The following is a 20,863-nucleotide window of genomic DNA, read 5'->3' as shown; positions in this document are numbered from 1 at the left end:
TAATAAACTACATTATTAACCTGGTGCATCTCAAGTCTTACCACTCTTACATTCAATTTATTTGGTATTTATTATTAGATAGCCATATGGAAACTTCACAATTTTTAAAGATATCCTCAAGAACATTATCTTCCCATGTTCTTCTTTAATTTTAGGATAAGAAAGTTAGTCATATATTTTTAAATGATATCTAAGACTACTACTCTTCAAGTTAAAAATAACTGCCCAAGTAGGAGCTGGGAGTAAAAAGAAAAAACACTTCTTTTAGCCAAAGGTGCTTAAACATTTAGACAGTAGGATATGAGGTTCTAAAGAATGAAATAATTCCAAAGAGTTTGGTAACAGAGTAATTCCAAACTTTCTAATACTACTCAGGGGCTACAGTAGGGAATAAATGGGTGCTCAGCTCATGTACCTCTCATATAGGGCTGGGTTATGTTTCAGATATGAGAATTAAAATAAATTGCTCTTAGGACTATAAGCTCCAGGGAAAAAATGATTAGCGTGTGTGTGTGTCTGTGTGTGTGAGTGTGTGTGTGAGAGAGAGAGACAGAGAGCGCACGCGTGAGAGAGAGAGGCTTATACTTCTACCTACTTGCAATTTGGGCTCTAGTTTCTCAAGAAATCAAGTTTTTAAATGTTTAATGACTATTTTAATAACTGTCAATAGTTATTGTACATGCCAGACACTGAGTGTGATAAATACTATATATAATATTATGCCCACTAGCTGATCTGCTAGAAAGTGAAATGTCCTTTGCAAGAATTACTACCTAGAATGCAAAATAGACTTCATTTCAGCTAAAATTTAATGTTTTATATTTGGGCTCACTTGTGTTTGAATATACCAGGCTTTGATTATATGTATGTATGTGAGGGCAGCTTTTTTTTTTGCATGTGTACTCCCTGTAAAGTCTACCTAATTCCCCCAACTACCTGTTATCCAAAATAGAGTACCGAGAGGTGATTTGCATGTTTGCCCTTTGATAACTGGTTACACTACCTAGGAGACAACGTGCATAGTTAAGGAAACAATGAGAAAAGGGAAAAGAATAGATGGGAAGTCAGGCTTGTCAGCTTAGTGGGTATGAACGTCAGGCCTCACCCTATTACCCTAGTGATAGAAAAAGTTCGACCTGGGGCCTGCAGGTGAGGGAAGGTTATTCATAGCTCCCTAGGCTACAGGGCAAGCTAGTTTTCATGTTAGCAACAAGATGGATGAAGAGCACTAGACTGGGGAGGTGTATGTGTGTGGGCAGGGAATTGTTACCCTAAAAATATAATTTAAGTTTTATTAAGTATCTATTCCATGCAAGGTTCTGTGCTTAGGTGCTGAGAAAATATGAAAATGGGAAAATTGGAAAGCCTGAAAAAGACATGGATAGAAGGATTTCTTAGGTTTTGATACATTACCTGTACATGTATACACATGTACACGTGCAGACACATTCATGTATAAAGCCCTGTCTTCCTTGGTCCTTGTTGGTCTTTCTTGCCTCTGCTGTGATATGCCACATTCTATACTGTCTTCGAGCTCAAGATCCTTTCCTTTTTGTAGGCTTCCCTGATTTCCTTCTTCTGCATCCTCATCCTCTGAAGTCCGGAAATAAAGACTGAGCACTCGGTTTTGTCTTGCCCTATGTGGTTTTCCAGCTGTAGTTCTTATTACTCCCAGGAGAGTAAAAGCTTTTTGAGGTAAGGAGCTGTAAATAGTTCTCTACATGCCTGAAGGTAAAAACACCAGTGTGCTATTTTTCTTGATAGTAAGCACTGATTTTATATAATGTATTCTGGAAACATATGGGGATACTCAAATAACAGAAACACAATAGATGTAGATTTTAAAAATCAAGGCTGCCACAATCCAAAATGAAAGAAACACTTTTTATTTTTAAGACTTAAGAACTTTATTTTGGATCATTTTGAGAGGAAATCAAGCCAAATTAGGGAAGGCAGGGTCTTAGAAAAAAGGAAGGCAAAATTAACAAAATGAAAAAAACCTTTAAGATTTCTTGGAGAAACCACGGGGAGTCAATCCAATCCGAATTTAATATAACCAAATTACAAGTATTTTTTTCTTAAGCCATTATCTGATTTACCTTAGTTTCTAAGCACTATTAAAAAAAAAAATCATCAAACTAAGGTGACAATCCATATAGAAAATAGTTTTATGCCAGATGCCAGAACATTCCTAGTGGTAGTTTCATGAAAAATACGTAAAACACTTTTGGCTTCATTCATTTTACAGGGTTACAAAGAATGCAGCTCAAAGGAGCTGGGAAATGTGGGCACCAAGCTAGGCTTTGTATGGAGGAGCTGTGGGTCTTAAGCAGGTCCCTTAACTTCTTAGGAACTTTAGTTTCCTTTTCTGTAAAAAGACTGTACTAGATGATCTAAGGTCTCCTTCCTTTGAGTTCTAAAGTCCAATGATCTTAAGGTCCAAATGATTTAGAATGTATCACTAACCATATAGCCACTATTAACTAGTTACTGAGCACTTCGCATATAGGAACTATGCTGAAATATCTTAAAATATTACCTCACTTAATTTCCTTATTAACCCTATGAAGTAAAATCCTCATTTACAGATTTAAGTACCTTGTCAAAGGCCACATAGTTGGAAAATGGTGAATCCAAGATTTAAATCTAAGTCTACTTGTCTCCAAAGCTGTGCTCTTAGCCACTGCTTCTCTAAAAATCTTCTTACATGGCCTACTAGAAAGAACACTGGACTGGGAATAGAGTGATCTGGGTTCTTCTTGTCACGGTTGTGTCTAGCTAAGCGATTCTGAGCATGTGAACCGACTCACTGCTGGACCTCAACAGCTTCATTTATAAAATCAGGAGGATGGCAGACGGCTGCTGAGGTCTTGTACAATCTCCACATCTTATCTCTTATAAACATAATGCTCAACCACTAAAAGCACAACTGCTGAGAACAGATTTTCTCTATGTTGTTTATGTTGTATTTGGCCCAGGGCTCGGCATATCGAGGGAGTGTTTTTATTGGGTGATAGTCCACACTAGGATTTAAATATATCTCATCCAGCTGGGCCACCTTCATTTTTGACTTTGCAAAGGTCAGAGATCACAGACGCTGCACTCTGCTTCTAGTTTGGACCAGTTCCTCACTGCAGTGCTATCTTTAAATTATGCTGACTATAGCTGGCATTTTGTCACTATGGCTCCTGGTACTGTGATGGCTGCACCACTGAGGACCAGGGGGACTGTGACCAACCAACAGAATCTAGGGTTGGGGCCAGGCTGTCATCTACTTTTTTTGGTCAATCTAAATAGTTTACATTTTTATCCACTGCTAGAACAATTCTTCTCCTATGAATGTATCCTAAGGAAAAAACTGGACAGTGTGCAAAACTGGCATACATAAGGATGTTTCACTGCAGGGGTATTTTAAAAGGAAAAAACTAAAAACAGGCCAAATGTGCATGAAGAAGATAGGTATTAAATAAATTATGGTAAATCCTTATGATGGAATACTCTGCAGCCTTTCAAAAGGATGACATGAAAATAGCTCCGTAATATAATGCTGAGAATAAAAAAGTTTTGTGAGATAGCACATATGGCATGATCCCATATATGTAAAATGTGAGGACTGGAATAATGTTCACTCACTATCGATGACTGGATGTTGGGAGCACTTTGGCTTTTTCCTTCTATCTTGCTGTTTTTGGATTTTCTAAAATGAGCACGTATTATTTTTTTAAAAAGAAAAAGTAAAATATAACCAGGAAAATGATACCAAAATTATGGTACAAGGAAAACAATTGCTTTTCATAGCAGAGGCTTATAACAGTGCTAAATGTTTTAACAGAATGAAATTAAAACTAACTTAAAGGCTTTAAGAATTGAAAAACATAAATAGCTATTTTACTATGAGGCTGAATTTCAACTACAGGCCAGATTAGACACAGTCTCTGCCTTCCTTCCAAATAATACATTTTTTAGAGCACTCTAGTTTTCTAGAAGTAAACATTTGATCATGCCAAGTAATTCCACAGGCTGCACCTATATTTTGAAATGCACCCATTTTTAATAGGGTAGCACAAATATTGCTGGAGACATATTAACCTCCAAAAGTCCAGAAAGAGATTTAATAATCAGCCACTAGGAAAAATACTCTTGTAACTTAAATTCTTCAACAGCAACAGCACTGTAGCTAAAGAAAAAGGCTTCCACAGTTGGGGAGTGGGAGCTGATTGTGTTGCTACAGGCTGCTAGGTAAAATTAGGCTTAATTAGCAACAAATAACATAAATAGGCATTTTCCAGTCTACTCTTAGACTAAAACTACACCACCACAAAACAAAACTCAAACCTTAACTACTCAGAAATTTAAGTATGAAATAGAACTCAGTCCAAAAGTGAAACTTGACATGAATATTATGCTATAATGCTTGTCCTTTGAGTAGAAAATAAGATATTAGGGAAGTATCCTGTGCTAGCACCCTGCCAGTTATCTCAACAGAAGATCTGCTTTTAAATGAACTTTTGACATGTAACTTTTAGTCTTGGCACAGCAAGGCATATTACACTTTAAATGATTATCTCAAATCCCAGGGTGTAATCACATACTCATTTAATGAAATGTTCTCACCACTGGAACAAATATTTCTTTATGCTCAGACATGCAGTGTACAGGAGTTATGCCAAGAGATTCGGAAGAACTGGAGAAGGTGAAGGGGAAAACAAAGTGGGGAAGGTGGTAAGCCTTTTTACATTTAAATATGAGAAAATTAGAAAACCTAAGAATGGAATGGAGAAATTGACTAAGGAGTGAATGAAGGTCAAAGAAATAAAAAAGGAGTCAGATGAACATAATCAACATTCGTACGAATCCTGGGAAAATTTAAACTTTTTGCTTTTAGACCAGAAAACAAAAATTTATAAAGTTTAGAATGACTGACTTGCCTAAGGTCATATACCTGTACTTGAAATGCTTTCTACAAAACAGCTGCTTTACTTTAAAGAAAAAAGACAAAAAAAAAAAAAAAAAAAAGTAAAAGACCAATGACTTAGTCCTTCAGTTCTTCTACCTATGTCTAATTTCTTTTTTTAAAGTGCAAAGGTAAGTTAAACTCCATTCAGTTAAAAAATACTTTTGGGAGCTTTTAATAATCACACCTATCAAGTCAAAAAGATGCATTCATACTCAGGATTCAATATTCTCTGAAGTCTTTTTCTTTCTATCCAAACTACCAATAAGTCTCTCTCAAATAAACTTCTATGACACTTCCACAGAGGTGACCTAGTTGACAAATCCAACCCAGGGAGCTCTTTTCATATCACCAGCATCTGTCGTATATAACACACCGGGACATTTAACTGGTGAAGTTCAGCCTGGCACCTCTGTGTTCTCAAACTGCTTTGTGCTTCTGTGTATGTCTCATGCACTCTGAATTTGAGGACAGGTCTGTGTTATGTCCTGCTGGTGCCCAACCCACAAATTTCAAATTCTAGATGAACTGTGATGCTGGTAATATATGCTAAAATATTCTTTAACCTATACTTTTACAACCCACTAACCATACAACACGCTCTGTTGTTTGTAACAGCTAAGGTAATTGCCTTTTATACTTGGATCACCAATTTTTAAAGAAAATAATCCACAACAAAGCTAACTGAATATAATTCAATACTGCTGAGAAGACAGATCTTACAGTGCCTCTGGGTCATCACATGAACAATTACCAAAGGTAGCCAAAAGTAATTATCAGGTGACGTGGTTTAGTAAATAGGGAGAGTTTATCTCTTTTCCTGGTTAGTCACCCTAAGCCTGACTCTTATCCCTCTAGTCCTATGTTCATGTGCCCACTTCCTTCCAGCTACGTTCCCATGGCTAGAGTCCCTTAAAACAGCACCACAGAGATACCATTCCTATTTTCCTCATAATCTTCCCACTCACAGCTCTTAAATACCTGCAGCTCTGGTTCTACTCTCTCAGAGCCTTTTTAGGGGACTGATCTGTTAATTTATGATAGTTAAGTCTGGTTGTGGTTTATGGAGAAGTTTGATGTCACCCCTCCCAGGGTTAGTCATATTTTTACTGGGGGTTTCTTGAAGATGCAGTGACTTAACACAAAGAGAAACAAATCTCTGAAGGTGGAAACTTCAGGCACTGTACTGAGGTAGAGTGGAAGGGGCTGTGAAGTTGGTTTTTAGAACAAAAGAACAATACAGTGTGTTATACAGAAGCTTGAAAAGAATAGACAGACTCTCAACACTCCTATTTTGGAAGACATTCTAGGAAGGCAGAGCACTCAGCTGAGTGTGTGTTCCAATCTCTTCTTTACATGAATGTGAGGACCACCTGTATAACCAAACTGCCTGCATAGAATCAGGCAGAATACTTACCTTGCACAAGCTGCAGAGAACATTGATTTTTACCACTGGGTGCCTATCATGCTTAAGGGCTACCATGGTGACCCACACTTACATTCCGAAAATGTCAGCAGCTGCAGCTCATGGCTAGAGGGCCAATCCATCTAGGATGACTGCTGCCAATTTTGGATATTTTGCTTCTGTAGATGCTTCTGATGATTTTAGCAGTGCTCATGCTTTTACCTCAGTGCACTTCTAGAACACTCTTTGCTGGTGGCCAATACTAGTGATATACTTTTATAAAAGTCTCAGTTTTTTTAATGTAAAACCATCTTCCTTTAAGGCTTACACTTCTTTTATGCACATGATCATTTAACATCACACACAATGTATAACTGTCGATTTCCACCCTGATCACAGGGTGAGACTGTCTGCTCCTTAAGTGAGACCTGTTTAGGAGGGAAAGTGGCTGTGAAAATGTGAGGCACTGTGATACCATTAATAAACAATATTTCCAGAAAAAAATTTTTTTTTTCCCACAGGAAATGCGTTTGAGTTAAAGATAACTTCTTTTTCTTCCCTTAAATTTTTTTTTTTTTTTTTAGGGCCCATCTATATTTAGATCCAGTCCTATAAAACCAACTGACAAAATTTCCTGTGAAATTCTAAAAAAGTTACACTGGTTCACTCATCCTCATAAACCTGAGCGCTCACAACGGGCCAGGCATTAAGCTCAGTGATAAGTCTACTTCAGAATTAGAAGTAGAAAATGCACTCAGGGCAAACCTTCTGATCCTGATTGTCCCATGAAATATGGTGTCACATGGTTTTCTGCCTTTGTAATATAAAGCCTCTGGCTCTCACCCTGCTAGTCTTACTCCTTGTTTGTTTTTGGCAGGGGATATACAGAGTTCCTTTTTCCCTAGGGCCCATTTCTCCACTATATGAAAGTCGTGAGCCAAGGTCCTTACAAAGTTCTAGGCCCTCAGTTCATTTCACTGGCAGGAGGGTCCAAATAAAAACTGGTTAATTGAGTCAACTTTTATTTAGGCATCAATATCATAAGACAATTACCATGCTACAATCTGAGAACACCAACACTAAGGGAAATAGACATAACACTGAATATAGGTAACTCTTTTAGTAATCACTACGCACTTGAAAATCTAAAAACAGGTAGAAGATGGAGAAGGAGAGGCTCAGCAGAAGGACCATAACAAGAAAAATACCATTTCAATTCAATTAAGCAACGCAAGACTTCTTTCATAACAAGAAAAATACCATTTCAATTCAATTAAGCAACCCAAGACTTCTTTTTGTTAATATTCAGAAAAAAAGTTAAAATTTTGTTTGCCATAATTTTTTAGTCATCAATTAATACAAATATTTCCCTGTCACCAAGGAATATCTAAAGGTAGTTTATAGGAATATTGACTTAATTAAATAAACATTTAATAAATATTGAAATAGGATTCTGATAGTGCTAGCTTCAGGGAATAAGAGATAACTGATGGAATGAGGATGTTTTTATTGGTCATTAATTTCTCAATTATTTGAATTTTTCCACTGGAAGTCTAAAAATTTGTAGTTGAGTATACAAAAGTGCAATTAAGAATGGGTCATTTATAAGAGCAAAGTAAGACGTCAAAGGAGAATTCTGAAGTTAGTCTCATTTCCAGGGGCTTGTAGAATATGGATTTCTTTTCAACTGTCCAATAAAAAAAAAAAATCAAGGAAAGTGTTAGAACTACAGACTACAAATAAACAAAGGGCTAAGAGCCATCCCAAATTCGCCTTACTCTAGAAATAATGCTCCCTGCCTCCTAAATGAAATCATGATTCTTCCTGCCCATTTGTACAACAAAATAGCCATCTACTTTATTTTAAAATATTTTCTACTAAAACTTGATTTAATTGCTTTTTAACTGCCAAAATCAACATTGCAGTTAGGCTTTGGGAAACAAACAGGATGTAATTATTAATAACACCTGACAGCTGTGGTTTGTAGACTTGCAATTTAAACTTCTATGATCTCAGTTTTTCTTGGGAAAAAGAGTTGATCATTCCCCTATTCTTGACTCAAAAGGATCCTGAAAAATTGAAAAACACAAGTGGCCAATGAAATTTCATCTTACCTGGTGTGAAACAGATGTGTAGGTGTATCAACCTTTTAAGCAGACTGAGGACACTGTGCTTATTGGATTGTATAGCACAGGCCATGAATTCTCATGGCACTTGCCAATCACCCAGCTTTCTTCCAAGAAAGGAAGCCAGATGTCTTTAGTAAAAAAAATCAGCCTATATTCTGGAGATGGAAGAGCAGATCTGAAATAGATGTCTCAGCCTACAGCAACCCAATAGGGACAGTCCAAATAAGGTGGTGATTAACCAGTCTAACCTCATCCTCCTTCCTTGGGGAGGTGTTTTTGATATCTGGCAGCATATCCTTTATTCTATGGGTTATGGTGTTAAGTATGATAGTAAGAAAGAGAAGCTGTTGGAGGTCTCCTTTTCTACCAAAATAAAGGAGGACTGCTGCCTTAGAGGAACTGTGAGACTGGTAACTCTGACTGTTGCAGCTGGGCCAGATGTGGTCTTCTTACTGGGCCAGATTTAATACAACGACTAAAACTTGGCATATAACTAACACTTTGGCTAACATATACCTACCCAGACCATTAGATGAAATTTCTTTTCAAGTGGCAGGTAAAATAAAATAATGTCATGGTCTGACCTCAAGGATCTCTTGACTGTCCAGCTCTATGCCATAATCTAAGCTGCCAGCACCCTGGACCATCTCACCTTCCCAAAGATAATCACACACCGGTCTCATATCTTGATGCCCGTAACTGCTGATCAGTTCTGAAGATCAGGAAATTGAAAGGGTCCTGTGCATCTTGGCAAGACATGTGCTTGACAGGACAGGAGATAAGTTATCCTAGAATATAGTGCTGATCACTTCTAAGTCCCTAAATGTCACAGGTCTAGAACAGAGGTTGGCAAACTATGGCCTGAAGGCCAAATGCAGCTCACCACCTGTTTTTGTAAATAAAGTTTTATTGGAACAGAGCGATGCCCATTTGTTTATGAATTGTTTATGGCTGCTTTCCTGCTACAGTGTCAGATTTGAGTAGTTGCAGCAAAGAACATATGGTCTGCAAGGCTGGAAATATCTACTCTGGCCCTTTATAGAAAAAGTTTGCCAAGCCCTGATCTATAGCATATTGGTAGAACACTTTGGAAATGAAGGAAAGTTTGCTGCCCTAAGCACCTCCCACATACTAGAGATGGCAATTATCCTATATGCAGTGTTCTTTTCTCACATTTCTACTGGGTAAACCAAAAAGCTGTCAGTTACAAGTAAAATCTAGAGCAAAAGAAAGCTTTCCAAGTGGGACAGACTATAGTAGTATGACTCAGCTACTCAGGCTACCCTATGATCCTGGGGCAGCAGGTATATATAACTTCAGGCATGTCCCAATATGATCACAGAGCATGCCCCTGGGATTCTGAAGCAAGCCCAACCTCCTTTAAGCAGGTACCATTCTTTCAGTGAACAGTTCCTGGCTGGCCACTAGATTCTGACAGACAGCAAATGTCTGACACCAAGGAAAAACCAGGTGACCATATCATTAACACATCTTGAACAGTTTTACCAATCTGCCTAATGAAAAATATAGCATGCCTTTCACCAATAATGTGGTATGCAACCATAAGACTAGGCTTATGAAGGTTCCGAAGGCACAAAATACCCAAATAGGCTAATCACAACCCTTATCCAGTAGCCCTTCACCTGATTCACTGTCTTCTCCCTCAAACAGGACTATGCCTTCATGGAGGTGTTCCCTATGTATCAACTGACAAATTTGAGGGACCCGAGCTTGGTTCATTTTTGGTAGTATTAGCCAGTAATTTACTGCTAAAGCATTATAGCCCCTTCAGGAATTGTACTGAAGGACAATACAAAAGGAGAGTATTCTGATTTGGCAGAATTTCAAGCAGTTCATTTTACTGCCCATTATATCTTTTAGGAGGAAAAGCCTAAGGTCAGTTTTTATCAATTCTTGGGCAGTTGCTAATGGTTTACCCAGATGAATGTAGACTTGAATTAAGCAAGGAATGGAAGACTGCTGACAAGGAGATTTGAGGAAGGACAATGTACGTGGGCCTCCAGAATTCTGTGTCCCATATGAATTCTTATCAGAGTGCCCACAACTATAAAAAAGCCTCTTGTGGACAGGACTACATCCATATCTTTCCTCCCCAGTTCACCTGATGCTTGCTCAATAGGCTTATAAGCGACCACGGTGGCATGGACAGAGTCTGCATTAACCAGCAGTTGCAGAAGTGAATGGACTTTCCCTTCCTAAGGCCAATGTGGCTGCCTACTACAGGCCAGTGCCCATTTTGTCAGCAATATTGACCAATCCTAAGCCCTTGATTTCTTACCTTACTTTGAGGGAACCGATAGGTTAACTAATAACAGGCTAACTACACTGTGACCCTTCCATCACTGAAGGGGCAATGCTCTGCCTTCATTAGAATTCACGCTTGGGCCGGCCTGTGGCTCATTCAGGAGAGTGTGGTGCTGATAACACCAAGGCCACGGGTTTGGACTCCATATAGGGATGGCCAGTTAGCTCACTGGGTGAGCGTGGTGCTGACAACACCAAGTCAAGGGTTAAGATTCCCTTACCGGTCATCTTATTTAAAAAAAAAAAAATTCACACTTATTCTGGATTTGGACTGACCTTTTCTGCATCCTTGACAACACCACCATATGTATTTTCATAAATGCCTTGCATACCACCAACACATTATTACATAGAATACCTACAAGGACCCAAGCTTCACAGAGAAAGAAGTAGCAGGCAAGTATCCTAATATCAACAGGAAGCTCTGGTCTCATCTACCATCAATGAAAAATGGGCTTACAAAATGATGAAAGAGACCATTAGATGCTTGGATTCAGCATCAGTTATGGATACCACAAGTTTGGAGTGTTATCTTTTAAGATTGTGGTATTTGCTCTGCTCCAGCAACAGATGTAGTACCAGAACAAATATGGTATTATTTCTCCCACAGCCAAAACACACAGGTCTAAGAAACAAAGAGTAGAAACTTAAGTGGACTCTCAAGGTTATAACTAATGCCCTATTATTAAAAAAATTGTGTTCCTACATTTATGACTCAGGCTCTGCTGGCCCAATTGGTATAATATGTATTGGAAAGCACAATACATAAAATAAAATTTGCAATCATTTCTAGATGGTTGGATTAAAGGTAATTTTATCTTTTTTCTTTCTGATTTTTCTGGGTTTTCCAAATTTTCTAGAACGACTACGTATTATGTCGCATTAAAATATAACTACTAAAGAAGGAAAACACACCAGCCCCAGAAGCAGATTTTCATTGAAAATGGTACATAATGAAAGGAGTTGTAATGAATGCAAAGAGTTGCTAACAAAAAGAGATAAGATAGGAGAACTAGCTTCCCATTTTTTTTCTGATAGGGGGTTACTGCGCAGCACTCCAGAGCAATCATGGAAACATTTGAAATCTGACTAAGCCTCAATTTCCCTATCTATAAAATGAAGATGATAACTATGTATCTCATAAAGCATATGAAAGAACACCATAAACTAACATCTCTAAAGGCATGAGATATTACTACTTGTGATAGGTGAATGTCTACGTGCTCAGAACTGTCAAAAACAAGAATAAAATTCAGTTACCTTTGGGTTAAAATATCTACAAGACTGTGGTTGGGAGCCTCCAAATAGGGCTATGCGGTAGTCATGTTTCTTTCTTCTCGGCCTTGTGCCATCTACAAGTTCTTCTCGATCCTCTGGAGACAGCAGATGGTACCTCATTCCACCTGTAGAAAAAATACATGGCAACTCTTCAGGAACTTAAGGCACTAACGCGACACTTTCAAAAGGAAATATCCAGACATAATAATAGTAATGCACTTATTTCTGTAACTTTCTTTTAGCATTCTTCTATAACATTGGAGGAAAGTGAGGGGAAGCGGCAAGAGAAATGGATAATGACCTGAGTGTTAACCAAGTTATTTTTCTCAGCAATCACCATTATTCTAAGACCGCCCCACCCACTGACTATATACCAGTGAATTATCTGGCTCCTAAAGCAATAGTTGCCAAAATAATAATTACTGAAATCCCGATCTCTTAACATAGTGGTTCTCAATCTTAACTGTACATTAGAATCTCTGAAACTATTCATATTCAGGCCCTACAATAGACCAATTAAATCAAAATCTCTGGTAATAGGGCCTAAGTACTGGTATTTTAAAGGGCTCCTTAAATCCTTGCCACTTACAAAATCTGGTTCAAAGACCAGCAGCTTCAGCACCTAGGAGTTTGTGAGACCCTACCCAAGACCTTCCAAATCAGAGTCTGCGTATTTAAGAAAATCCCAGGGTAATTCAGATGTACATAAAACTTTGAGAAGTATTGTGTTAGATGACTCAAAAATGCAATGAAGATTCAGAACTATTGTGATCTAACACGATCCTTCAGAAATTCCTTAATTTTTTAAAGAACTACTTTAAACAATCAAAAACTTTTTTACGATATCATTTCAAATTAGTGCGGGAAAGGTAGATTATCTATCCATGTTAAAAATGATATGGAGAAAAAGTTGTGTCCCTACCTCATATTTTACTCTAAATTCCAAATCAATAAAAATTTGCATATGCAAAAAACCTCATAATGCACTAAAAGAAAAATAGAGTTTTTTTAAAAACAGGCCCAGAATGGGGAAGCAGGAAGCCTAAAAGTGACAAAAACCACAAACCATGAGAAAATGTTCAGACTTAACTATATAAAATTTTGTTTAAGTTAAATTACTGCATAGCAAAACAAAAGATGAAATCAAAAGACAATGACAAACTAGGAAAATATTTATAGGTAATATAAAAGAACTATAAAATGGTTGGTCTGTATTTTTTTGGGAGACAGGTGGCTAGTCAGTACGGGGATCTGAATCTGTGACCTTGGTGTTATAAGGCTGTGCTCTAACCAACTGAGCCCACTGGCCAGCCCTCAGAATTACAAGATGGTACTCTATTAATTAATAAGATTAAGACCAGCAAGTTAACGGAAATTAGATGAAGTATCTGAATACAGTTCACAGAAAAATAACTGCAAACAACTCTTAAACATATGAAAAGATGCTCAAATGCTCTAGAGTAATATAAATCAAAAGCACAGTTTTTTCACTTAGATTGGCCAGGATCAAACTAGAACACAGAATATGATAGGGCGTGAAGGGGGAGGCAGCCCCTCTCCTGTTGCTGCTGGGGGTGTGGACGGGTACAACCACCTGGAGGGCAATACCACATGATCCTCAAAAACTACAAATGTACACACCCTTTAACCCAGGAATTTGCCTTTCTAGGTGTTTATCAACTTAAAATTTACTGTTAGGGAAGTGGTTAAAAAATTATGGTATATCTATACAATGGAATATTATATGTGGCTGCTAAGAAGAGAAAGGTTAATATATACACATGGAATGATCTCCAAGAAATAATGTGGAATTTAAAAAGCAAGATATAGAACAGTATACAGAGTGTAATACCATTAGTGTTCAAAATGTATACTTCTATGCATATATACACATATATGTGTAATTTATCCATGTATGCATAAGTAAATGGCTGTGTATGCAGTCTCAAGACTACCTTTGGAAGGATCCATTATAATTATAATCTCCAGCATAAGGGACCAAGAGGGTAGGGAACAGGGGTATTAGAGACACTTACTTGTCACTATGTACCCTTTTATACCTTTTTGAATTGTGTTTAATGTATAGTATTATCAATCAAAAAATAAAATAATGCAAAAAATTCTTGACACATACAAAACTTCTGTACATAAGGCTGTGTTGGGCCTTTATAAAAGGGGTAAAGAGAAGACATGTTTGGAGAATAATTTGTGAATGAATGAAAATCATTATCAATATTTAGTATTTCCTTCCATTTCAGAGTTTGAGTAGAAGCACTTTTGCCTAAGAAGCTGGAAATTTTAGAGGCCATGGCTCTTGCACAAAATCTAGGTCAGGGGTCTATGGTCTAGGTCAGAGGGTTGGCAAACTTTTTCTGTAAAGGGTCAGATAGTAAATACTTTAAGCTTTGTGGGCCATGTATGGTTTCTGTGGAATATTCTTTGTTTTTAACAGTCCTTTACAAATGCAAAAATCACTTTCTGATCAAGGTTGGATTTAGCCTTGGGAGTTTCTCCAATGCAGTCCCATGACCAGCAGCATCAGCATCACGTAGAAACATGTTGGAAATCAATTGGACAGTAGCCTAGACCTTCTGAATCAAAAACTCTGGAGTTTGAGAGCCACTGCTTTAGGAGGGTTCTACACAAGCCAAAGGTGGACTGTGTAGTCTATGAGCACAATACTCCCGGCCAGAGAAAGGCAGGAGAGAAGGAAAGACAGGAAGGAACTATTTCTAGTCAACAGGCCACTGGCTAGAAGTGGCTGACTGTACCACCTGTGCTGTAGCTGGGAAGAGGCATGAGTGGTGCCTCTTTCGCTGGTAGGCTTTTTTTCCTCTTTCAGGAAAGGGCAGGGGACACTTTGGCACCTTTCCCTGAGGAGCCCATTCCTCCTGAGGCTTAGCCCTTTGGAAGGAAAGTTATTCCTTCCAAAGTTAGGTATTATCATTTGTACATCTGGGGTAGAAACTTCGCCTGGTCCTTTGTTGGCTTTGACTGTGTACTTCATTTTTATTTTGTAACTCATTTTCTTTAGATGTAAATTCTTTCAGCTTAGTTTCATTTTATTTTTCTATCGCCTTTTCTGTTTTTCTTCTGTTCTGAAAAGGCAACGTAAGTCGGATGGTAGGAAGACAACTGATCTGAAGAAGGGAGGCTGGAGCCCTTCTTTCCTCCATTTAGCTTAGCCTAGGCTTCAAAGCTTGGAAGAGTGTCAGCTGCCTGTGCCTATTCAAGGAGTTACAGAACACTTTGCTGTGCTTCATTTAAAAAAAAAAAGAAAAAAGAAAAGGAAAAAAAACCATAATAAGTCTGGTAAGTTAAAGAAACTAAACGACAAAGCTTTCTGCTCAAGAACCTAATCCTCACACTTGGTTGAATTTCTGGAATAATCTTGCTATCCTATTTCTAAATCAATTCAGAATCCACATTAGAACTAAACACTAGACTGACTGAGACTGGCTGGCTGTTTTCGACAGCTCACCCCATGTATGAGGAAACAGCTTTCTATCCAATGAAATGCTAAGGACAGAAAAATAACACACAGTTTGGGAATGGAGGCATAACAAAAAACCTGATGTTAACATGTATGAAATCAAAAAGATGAAAGCTCTAATCTAAAGGCATTGCCTTACTTCTTTCATTTCTCTGCTTTTAAAGAGACTAGTGATCACCTATGCTCTACTTCTTAACACTCTCTACACCTTAGTTTTCAAGACACCAGCCTTTGGTTCAAGTATTCTTCTTTCCTGATTTTCTTTTTCTTCTTCCTCTTCCACCCCTTAAATGTAGATATTCATAAGAATATGTCCTTGACTCACACCCTTTTCTCTTTTTTCCGCTGACAACCTTAACTGGGTTCAAACACAGTTCAGTCTTTTTTTAAATTTCATTTTCATTTAATAAAAATGTACTATTCCTCATACCATTTTATGCTTTTGCCATGATGAAAAATTTCCATATTATTAGATATTCACATAAAATATTTTTAGTAACTATAGAGCATTTCACTGTATGGATATATCATAATATTTTTCCAATCTAGGGACAACGTTGGGTCAACTTACCTAAAACCAAATAATACTATTAAGTAGTAGCTGTGTGCTAAGTCTAATGGAAATTTTACTTCCAAATCAAGGGACAAGTGACCTAATAATTAGAATACTCAAAACTTATCACTGCTCTTAAGAAGGATATCTTAGGCAGGAGTGAAAGTACTCATTTCTCTTTTGTTTCCTTAACTTTGTGTTTGAAACCTGCTGCACCTTAAATGAATCATCCAGATGAAGTACTAAAAATAACTTAAGGATTCAAAGTATGTTCCAACTACCTTCTAAGAGAGGCATTCTTACTCATAACATATAAATTGAAATCTATACAGTGCTCCGTTTATGGATAACTGTCCATGTAGTTTTTGGTTTAAGATGAATGGGAATTCAAGAGCCTGTGAGAGTTAGCAGGAGTATACTTAACTCAGCATATCAGTCATTACACTACATATTTCACACCTGTTTAAGTAAAAAATCTAGGCTTTCTTTTACAGCAGAATGACAGACTTTCAGAAATACTCTACTGCTATAGAATAACTCTAAATGCTAGAAAGAATAAACCAAGCATCCTTTTAAATGCATAACTAAGATTCCAAGAGATCACAGAACCAAAAATGAAGAGGGAATTAAACATCAGAATGGTAAGCATTAAGAGAACCTGGAGCTATTCTAAAGGCTTTTGGTAATACTGGAAACCTAGAAATTGTTTTTACTAGCTATATGAAGGGAAGAAAACAAGGTCTTGGACCTGCTCAAGATAAGGAGTTGGAACTGAGATTTCTGCCTAAATCTGGATTGCTTGGATTGGTGGTTATACTTTTAGTGAAAAGATAGGCTAAGAAAAAATATTTGACTGCTGGCAAAAGGAGAAACAGTAACTGTTTCAACATCAGCTCCAAGTGGAAGTAAACTCTCCCTCCTTTGAGAATTTATGACAGCCCTGCCCTCATTCAAGTTTGAGGCTTGAATTTACCCTACCTGCTAGTCTAGGAAACTATTAGTCAAGAAAAATTCAATGTAATCCTGGATTGTCATGTCCTAGGTAACCTGGCAAAAGCAAATACTATCTACTGTTGAGGAGAATAGAGAAGACCTGCAGGAACACAACTCAAGCTTCCCAATATTCCTGGAGATTAAGATCAATCAAATATAAGCATACACTACAAAATTATAAAACACATAAGAAATTATGCCACCAGGAATAAGTCAATAAAACCAACAAATAGCAGCATTAGGTCTTCAGAGACTTCTGATATAGGCATTATCACACAGAACATACAATAACCATATTTAAAGTATTTAAAGAAATGAAAGAACTGAGGGGCTGGCTGGTTAGCTCAGTTGCTTAGAACAAGGTGCTAATAATATGAAGATCAAGGGTTCAGATCCTCGAACCCACCAGCCACCAAAACAAAGACCATAAAAAATAACCATGTAATAAATAATAAGTGTAAGGAAAAAGATACAATTCACAATAGCGACAACAAAAACACCTAAAATAAATTTAAGAATACAGAACTTGTAAGGAAAAAAATTACAAATTCCCCAGAGACATATGACAATTTAAGTGAAGTTCAATAATAATTAAAAGGTACTAGAATGAAATGGAAAAGAAACTGACAGTGTGTGTGTATATACACAAGGATACTTCAAAAAGTTTGTGGAAATATTTGTATTATTTTTTGATTCTATTTTTCCACGAACTTTTTGAAGTACTTTCATGTGTGAATATGTGCAAATTTAGTTTATCATGTTTCAAATCCGTGGGAAGAGATGAATTATTCAATAATAGTACTGGGCCATCTTACTAGACATTTAGAAAAAAAAATTATTTCATATCAAATAAATTTCAGTAGAATATAAGGCTTAAAGGTTAAAAAAAGAAAAGAAAAGAAGAAATCCATAAATGCATAAAAGAAAAATCTGGGTAATTAAAAAAAAGCGTCCTGGAATAGGGAAGACCTTTTAAAACACATCACAAAAACCAGACATCATAAAGGAGAAGACTGGTTCAGTCTAAATATAAAAACAACATGAGATTGGATTTGCCATTTTATGACCTTTTTGTCCCTCTTCTTTTGAAAGCCATCCCAAGGAAACAAGAAACCAACACAAACTCTACCTTTCATAATATTAAGAGACCTGCAACACCAAAACACAATTAATGAAGACAGCTAGCAGATGGAAAGTCTGTTAAACCTAAGAGGTAGTGCAAGGAAACATCAATGAAAAGCAAGCCAAATTACCCTGTAGAACCATGGAAAGACTCATAATTGCAGATACCAAATACCCCAAAAAGTAAAGGTGGGGATGAAAACAAGAGAACTCTAAAGGCTTGAACAAATGACAGTTGAACTCCCAGGTCTCCTTTGCCTGCTGCACAGTCAGGTACCCACCGTACGTTCACCACTGTGGGAGACGGGAGGTAGGTCACTGGGATACTAAACCAGAGATGTTTCAGACTCAAGGAACAGCACAGAGAAGGGGGTGGGACTGAAAACAGGGATTAAGCAAAAGTCTGCATATCAAAATATCCCCCCACCCAGTCCCCAAATGCCTGAATCTGGCTTAAACCTCCTTGAGAAAATATTTACAGAAACTGACATTTTAGGGTCTCTAATTAGAAAACTCACTGGCTACTTTGATTACCCTACAGTTCAGCCCCAGAACTGAGAAGCCCACTCACGTGTACAGCCTGATCTATCAGTTTTGTAATAACTCACTCTTACAAGCGATGATTGACATAAAACCAAACATTTAAGAATAGTTTCCAACAATAAAATCAGGAAAATGAAATTCATAAAGGGCCATGAAAATCAATTACATTGTATAATATTGAATATACTAATTATTCTGATTTTAGCATCACATATTGCATACAAATATTGATACTCAACTCTGTACCCCATAGATATGTACGATCAACTCTGTTTCAATTAAAAAGAAAATCTGAATGACTGTTATTAAAAAAAAAGAAAATTCAAAGGTAATACAGAAAATACAGACAATACAGGAAATCTTCAAAGGCACTTGACTACTTCAGAGTGACAGGATATTGCAGCCATGAAATAAGAAATTAGAAAAAGTAAAAACCCACAGGAATTAAAATTGATAGCTGAAATGAAAGGATTAAAAAAAATATCAAGGCTATCTCTCAGAAGATCAAGAGACAAAGATGGATAATAGGAGAGACAAGAAAAGATTAGAGACACAATGGCTGAAGAATCACAATATCAAAAATAGAGAACTAACAAATCTATGGATGAAAAGATAGAGAATGCCTGAAATGACTTGAAAAAAAGATGTCAAAGTACACTACTGCAAACTTGCAAAATATCACAGTTTTTTTTTCGTTGTTTTTAAAGATCTTAAATGCTTATAGAGGGGAATTAAAAAAAAGAAAAAGAAAAGGATCAGACTGGTGCTACATTTCTCAAAAGTAACACGGGAAGCTAGAAGATTATAGAGCAATGCCTGCAAAATTCTAATTGAAAATGATTTTAAACAGAATTCTATTTCCAGTTTAACTATCCTTCAATATTTTATGGTAAAATAAGCATATGAGATTTGTCGTCTCTAAATATTTATTGATCATATTCTCTGGTATCAGGAATCTTTTAGAGGGTATGTTCCATCAAACAGAGAGAATTAAGATAGGGGAAGACCAGGGATCCAGGAAAATGATGGATCTAACATAGGAGGGGAGTGAAAGGACTTCCCGGGATGGTGGAGAAGGGAAGCCCCAGGACAAGACTTGTGCCTCAGGTCTAGAGAGCAAACAGTCCGTACTGGAACAGGCAGAAGAAAGGCTCTACAGAAATGTTCCCAAGAAATAAAAGCAACAGATTGTTTAATTGCACAAACAATTTTATTAAGAGGCATTTTACAAAGCTGTTGAGAGGTTCAGACTTGGCTTACAAGTCAAGAAAATCCAAGCAAGCAAAAAAAAAAAAAAAAAAAAAAAGCAGCGATTATTTGTTCTAAAAAAACAAAAAAAGTTGTTTTAGAAAGAAAATGTGATCATAAAATAAAAAAAAGAAACACTAGAAACAAAATTAGTTAATTTAAGTATGAAAGCTGTTGTATACAAAAGTAGAAAAAGGATAATCCCAAGGGATTAATTATATAGAAGAGCAAAGTCTGCAATGCTTCTTCCTGGCTGCTCCATTCTAAAGGGGTTTAAGCCCGTGAGAAACTGGCCACATGATCAGGTTATAAATAGATATTAAGGCAACTTACTTATTACCATCTTAAGGCATTCAGGGTTGTCTTGAATAAGTGGTTCAGCTTGTACCGTTTTACTTAAGAAATTCTTTGATATAAGAGGAAACCTGACTTTAGCAAGGATATCAACCATAAATGGCTGGCGATTAGGTTCATCGTATTTCAGCCACCTGACTGCAGCATCATAAACCTAAGGGGGGTGGGGAAAAAAACAGCATAGTGAAGTTCTTAACAGCAACATTTCCAATTACCTGTGTTTCCTTTCACATTGAAAGGAGAGAAACTTGTAAGGAGACAACCACTTGTCTGTAATATTTTATTCAGATATTTGCTTTCAGCCCTGAACACTTGCCTGTACTTGCAAACAGTTTACATACTGCTATACTGAATCTTGCAAGTAACAGGTTTTTCAGAACTAAGTACTACTATATAATGCAATGACAGGGAGAATGCTGAATTTGTGATTTTTTTAAAAAATAAAATATACCTTCTTTTTTGCAAG

The 20,863-nt window shown here is 37.0% G+C and overlaps 1 protein-coding gene across 3 annotated transcripts in view; it reads right to left on the bottom strand.

Moving 5' to 3' along the window:
* The window catches only part of KLHL7 (kelch like family member 7), a 60,952-nt gene that overhangs the window by 10,190 nt on the left and 29,899 nt on the right, over positions 1 to 20,863 (bottom strand). For all 3 annotated transcript variants that reach the window (XM_063099216.1, XM_063099217.1, XM_063099218.1), the window contains 2 exons: positions 20,377 to 20,551; positions 12,074 to 12,216 (listed from right to left, as the gene is read on the bottom strand). In XM_063099216.1, coding sequence (XP_062955286.1) covers positions 12,074 to 12,216; positions 20,377 to 20,551 — 318 coding nt within the window. The remainder of the gene's footprint in view (positions 1 to 12,073; positions 12,217 to 20,376; positions 20,552 to 20,863) is intronic.

This window comes from Cynocephalus volans, chromosome 6 (genome assembly GCF_027409185.1).
Source record: "Cynocephalus volans isolate mCynVol1 chromosome 6, mCynVol1.pri, whole genome shotgun sequence".
In the NCBI taxonomy this organism is placed as follows: Eukaryota; Metazoa; Chordata; class Mammalia; order Dermoptera; family Cynocephalidae; genus Cynocephalus; species Cynocephalus volans.
The sequence above is the reverse complement of the archived record's forward strand: the minus strand, read 5'-3'. Positions and strand labels throughout refer to the sequence as shown.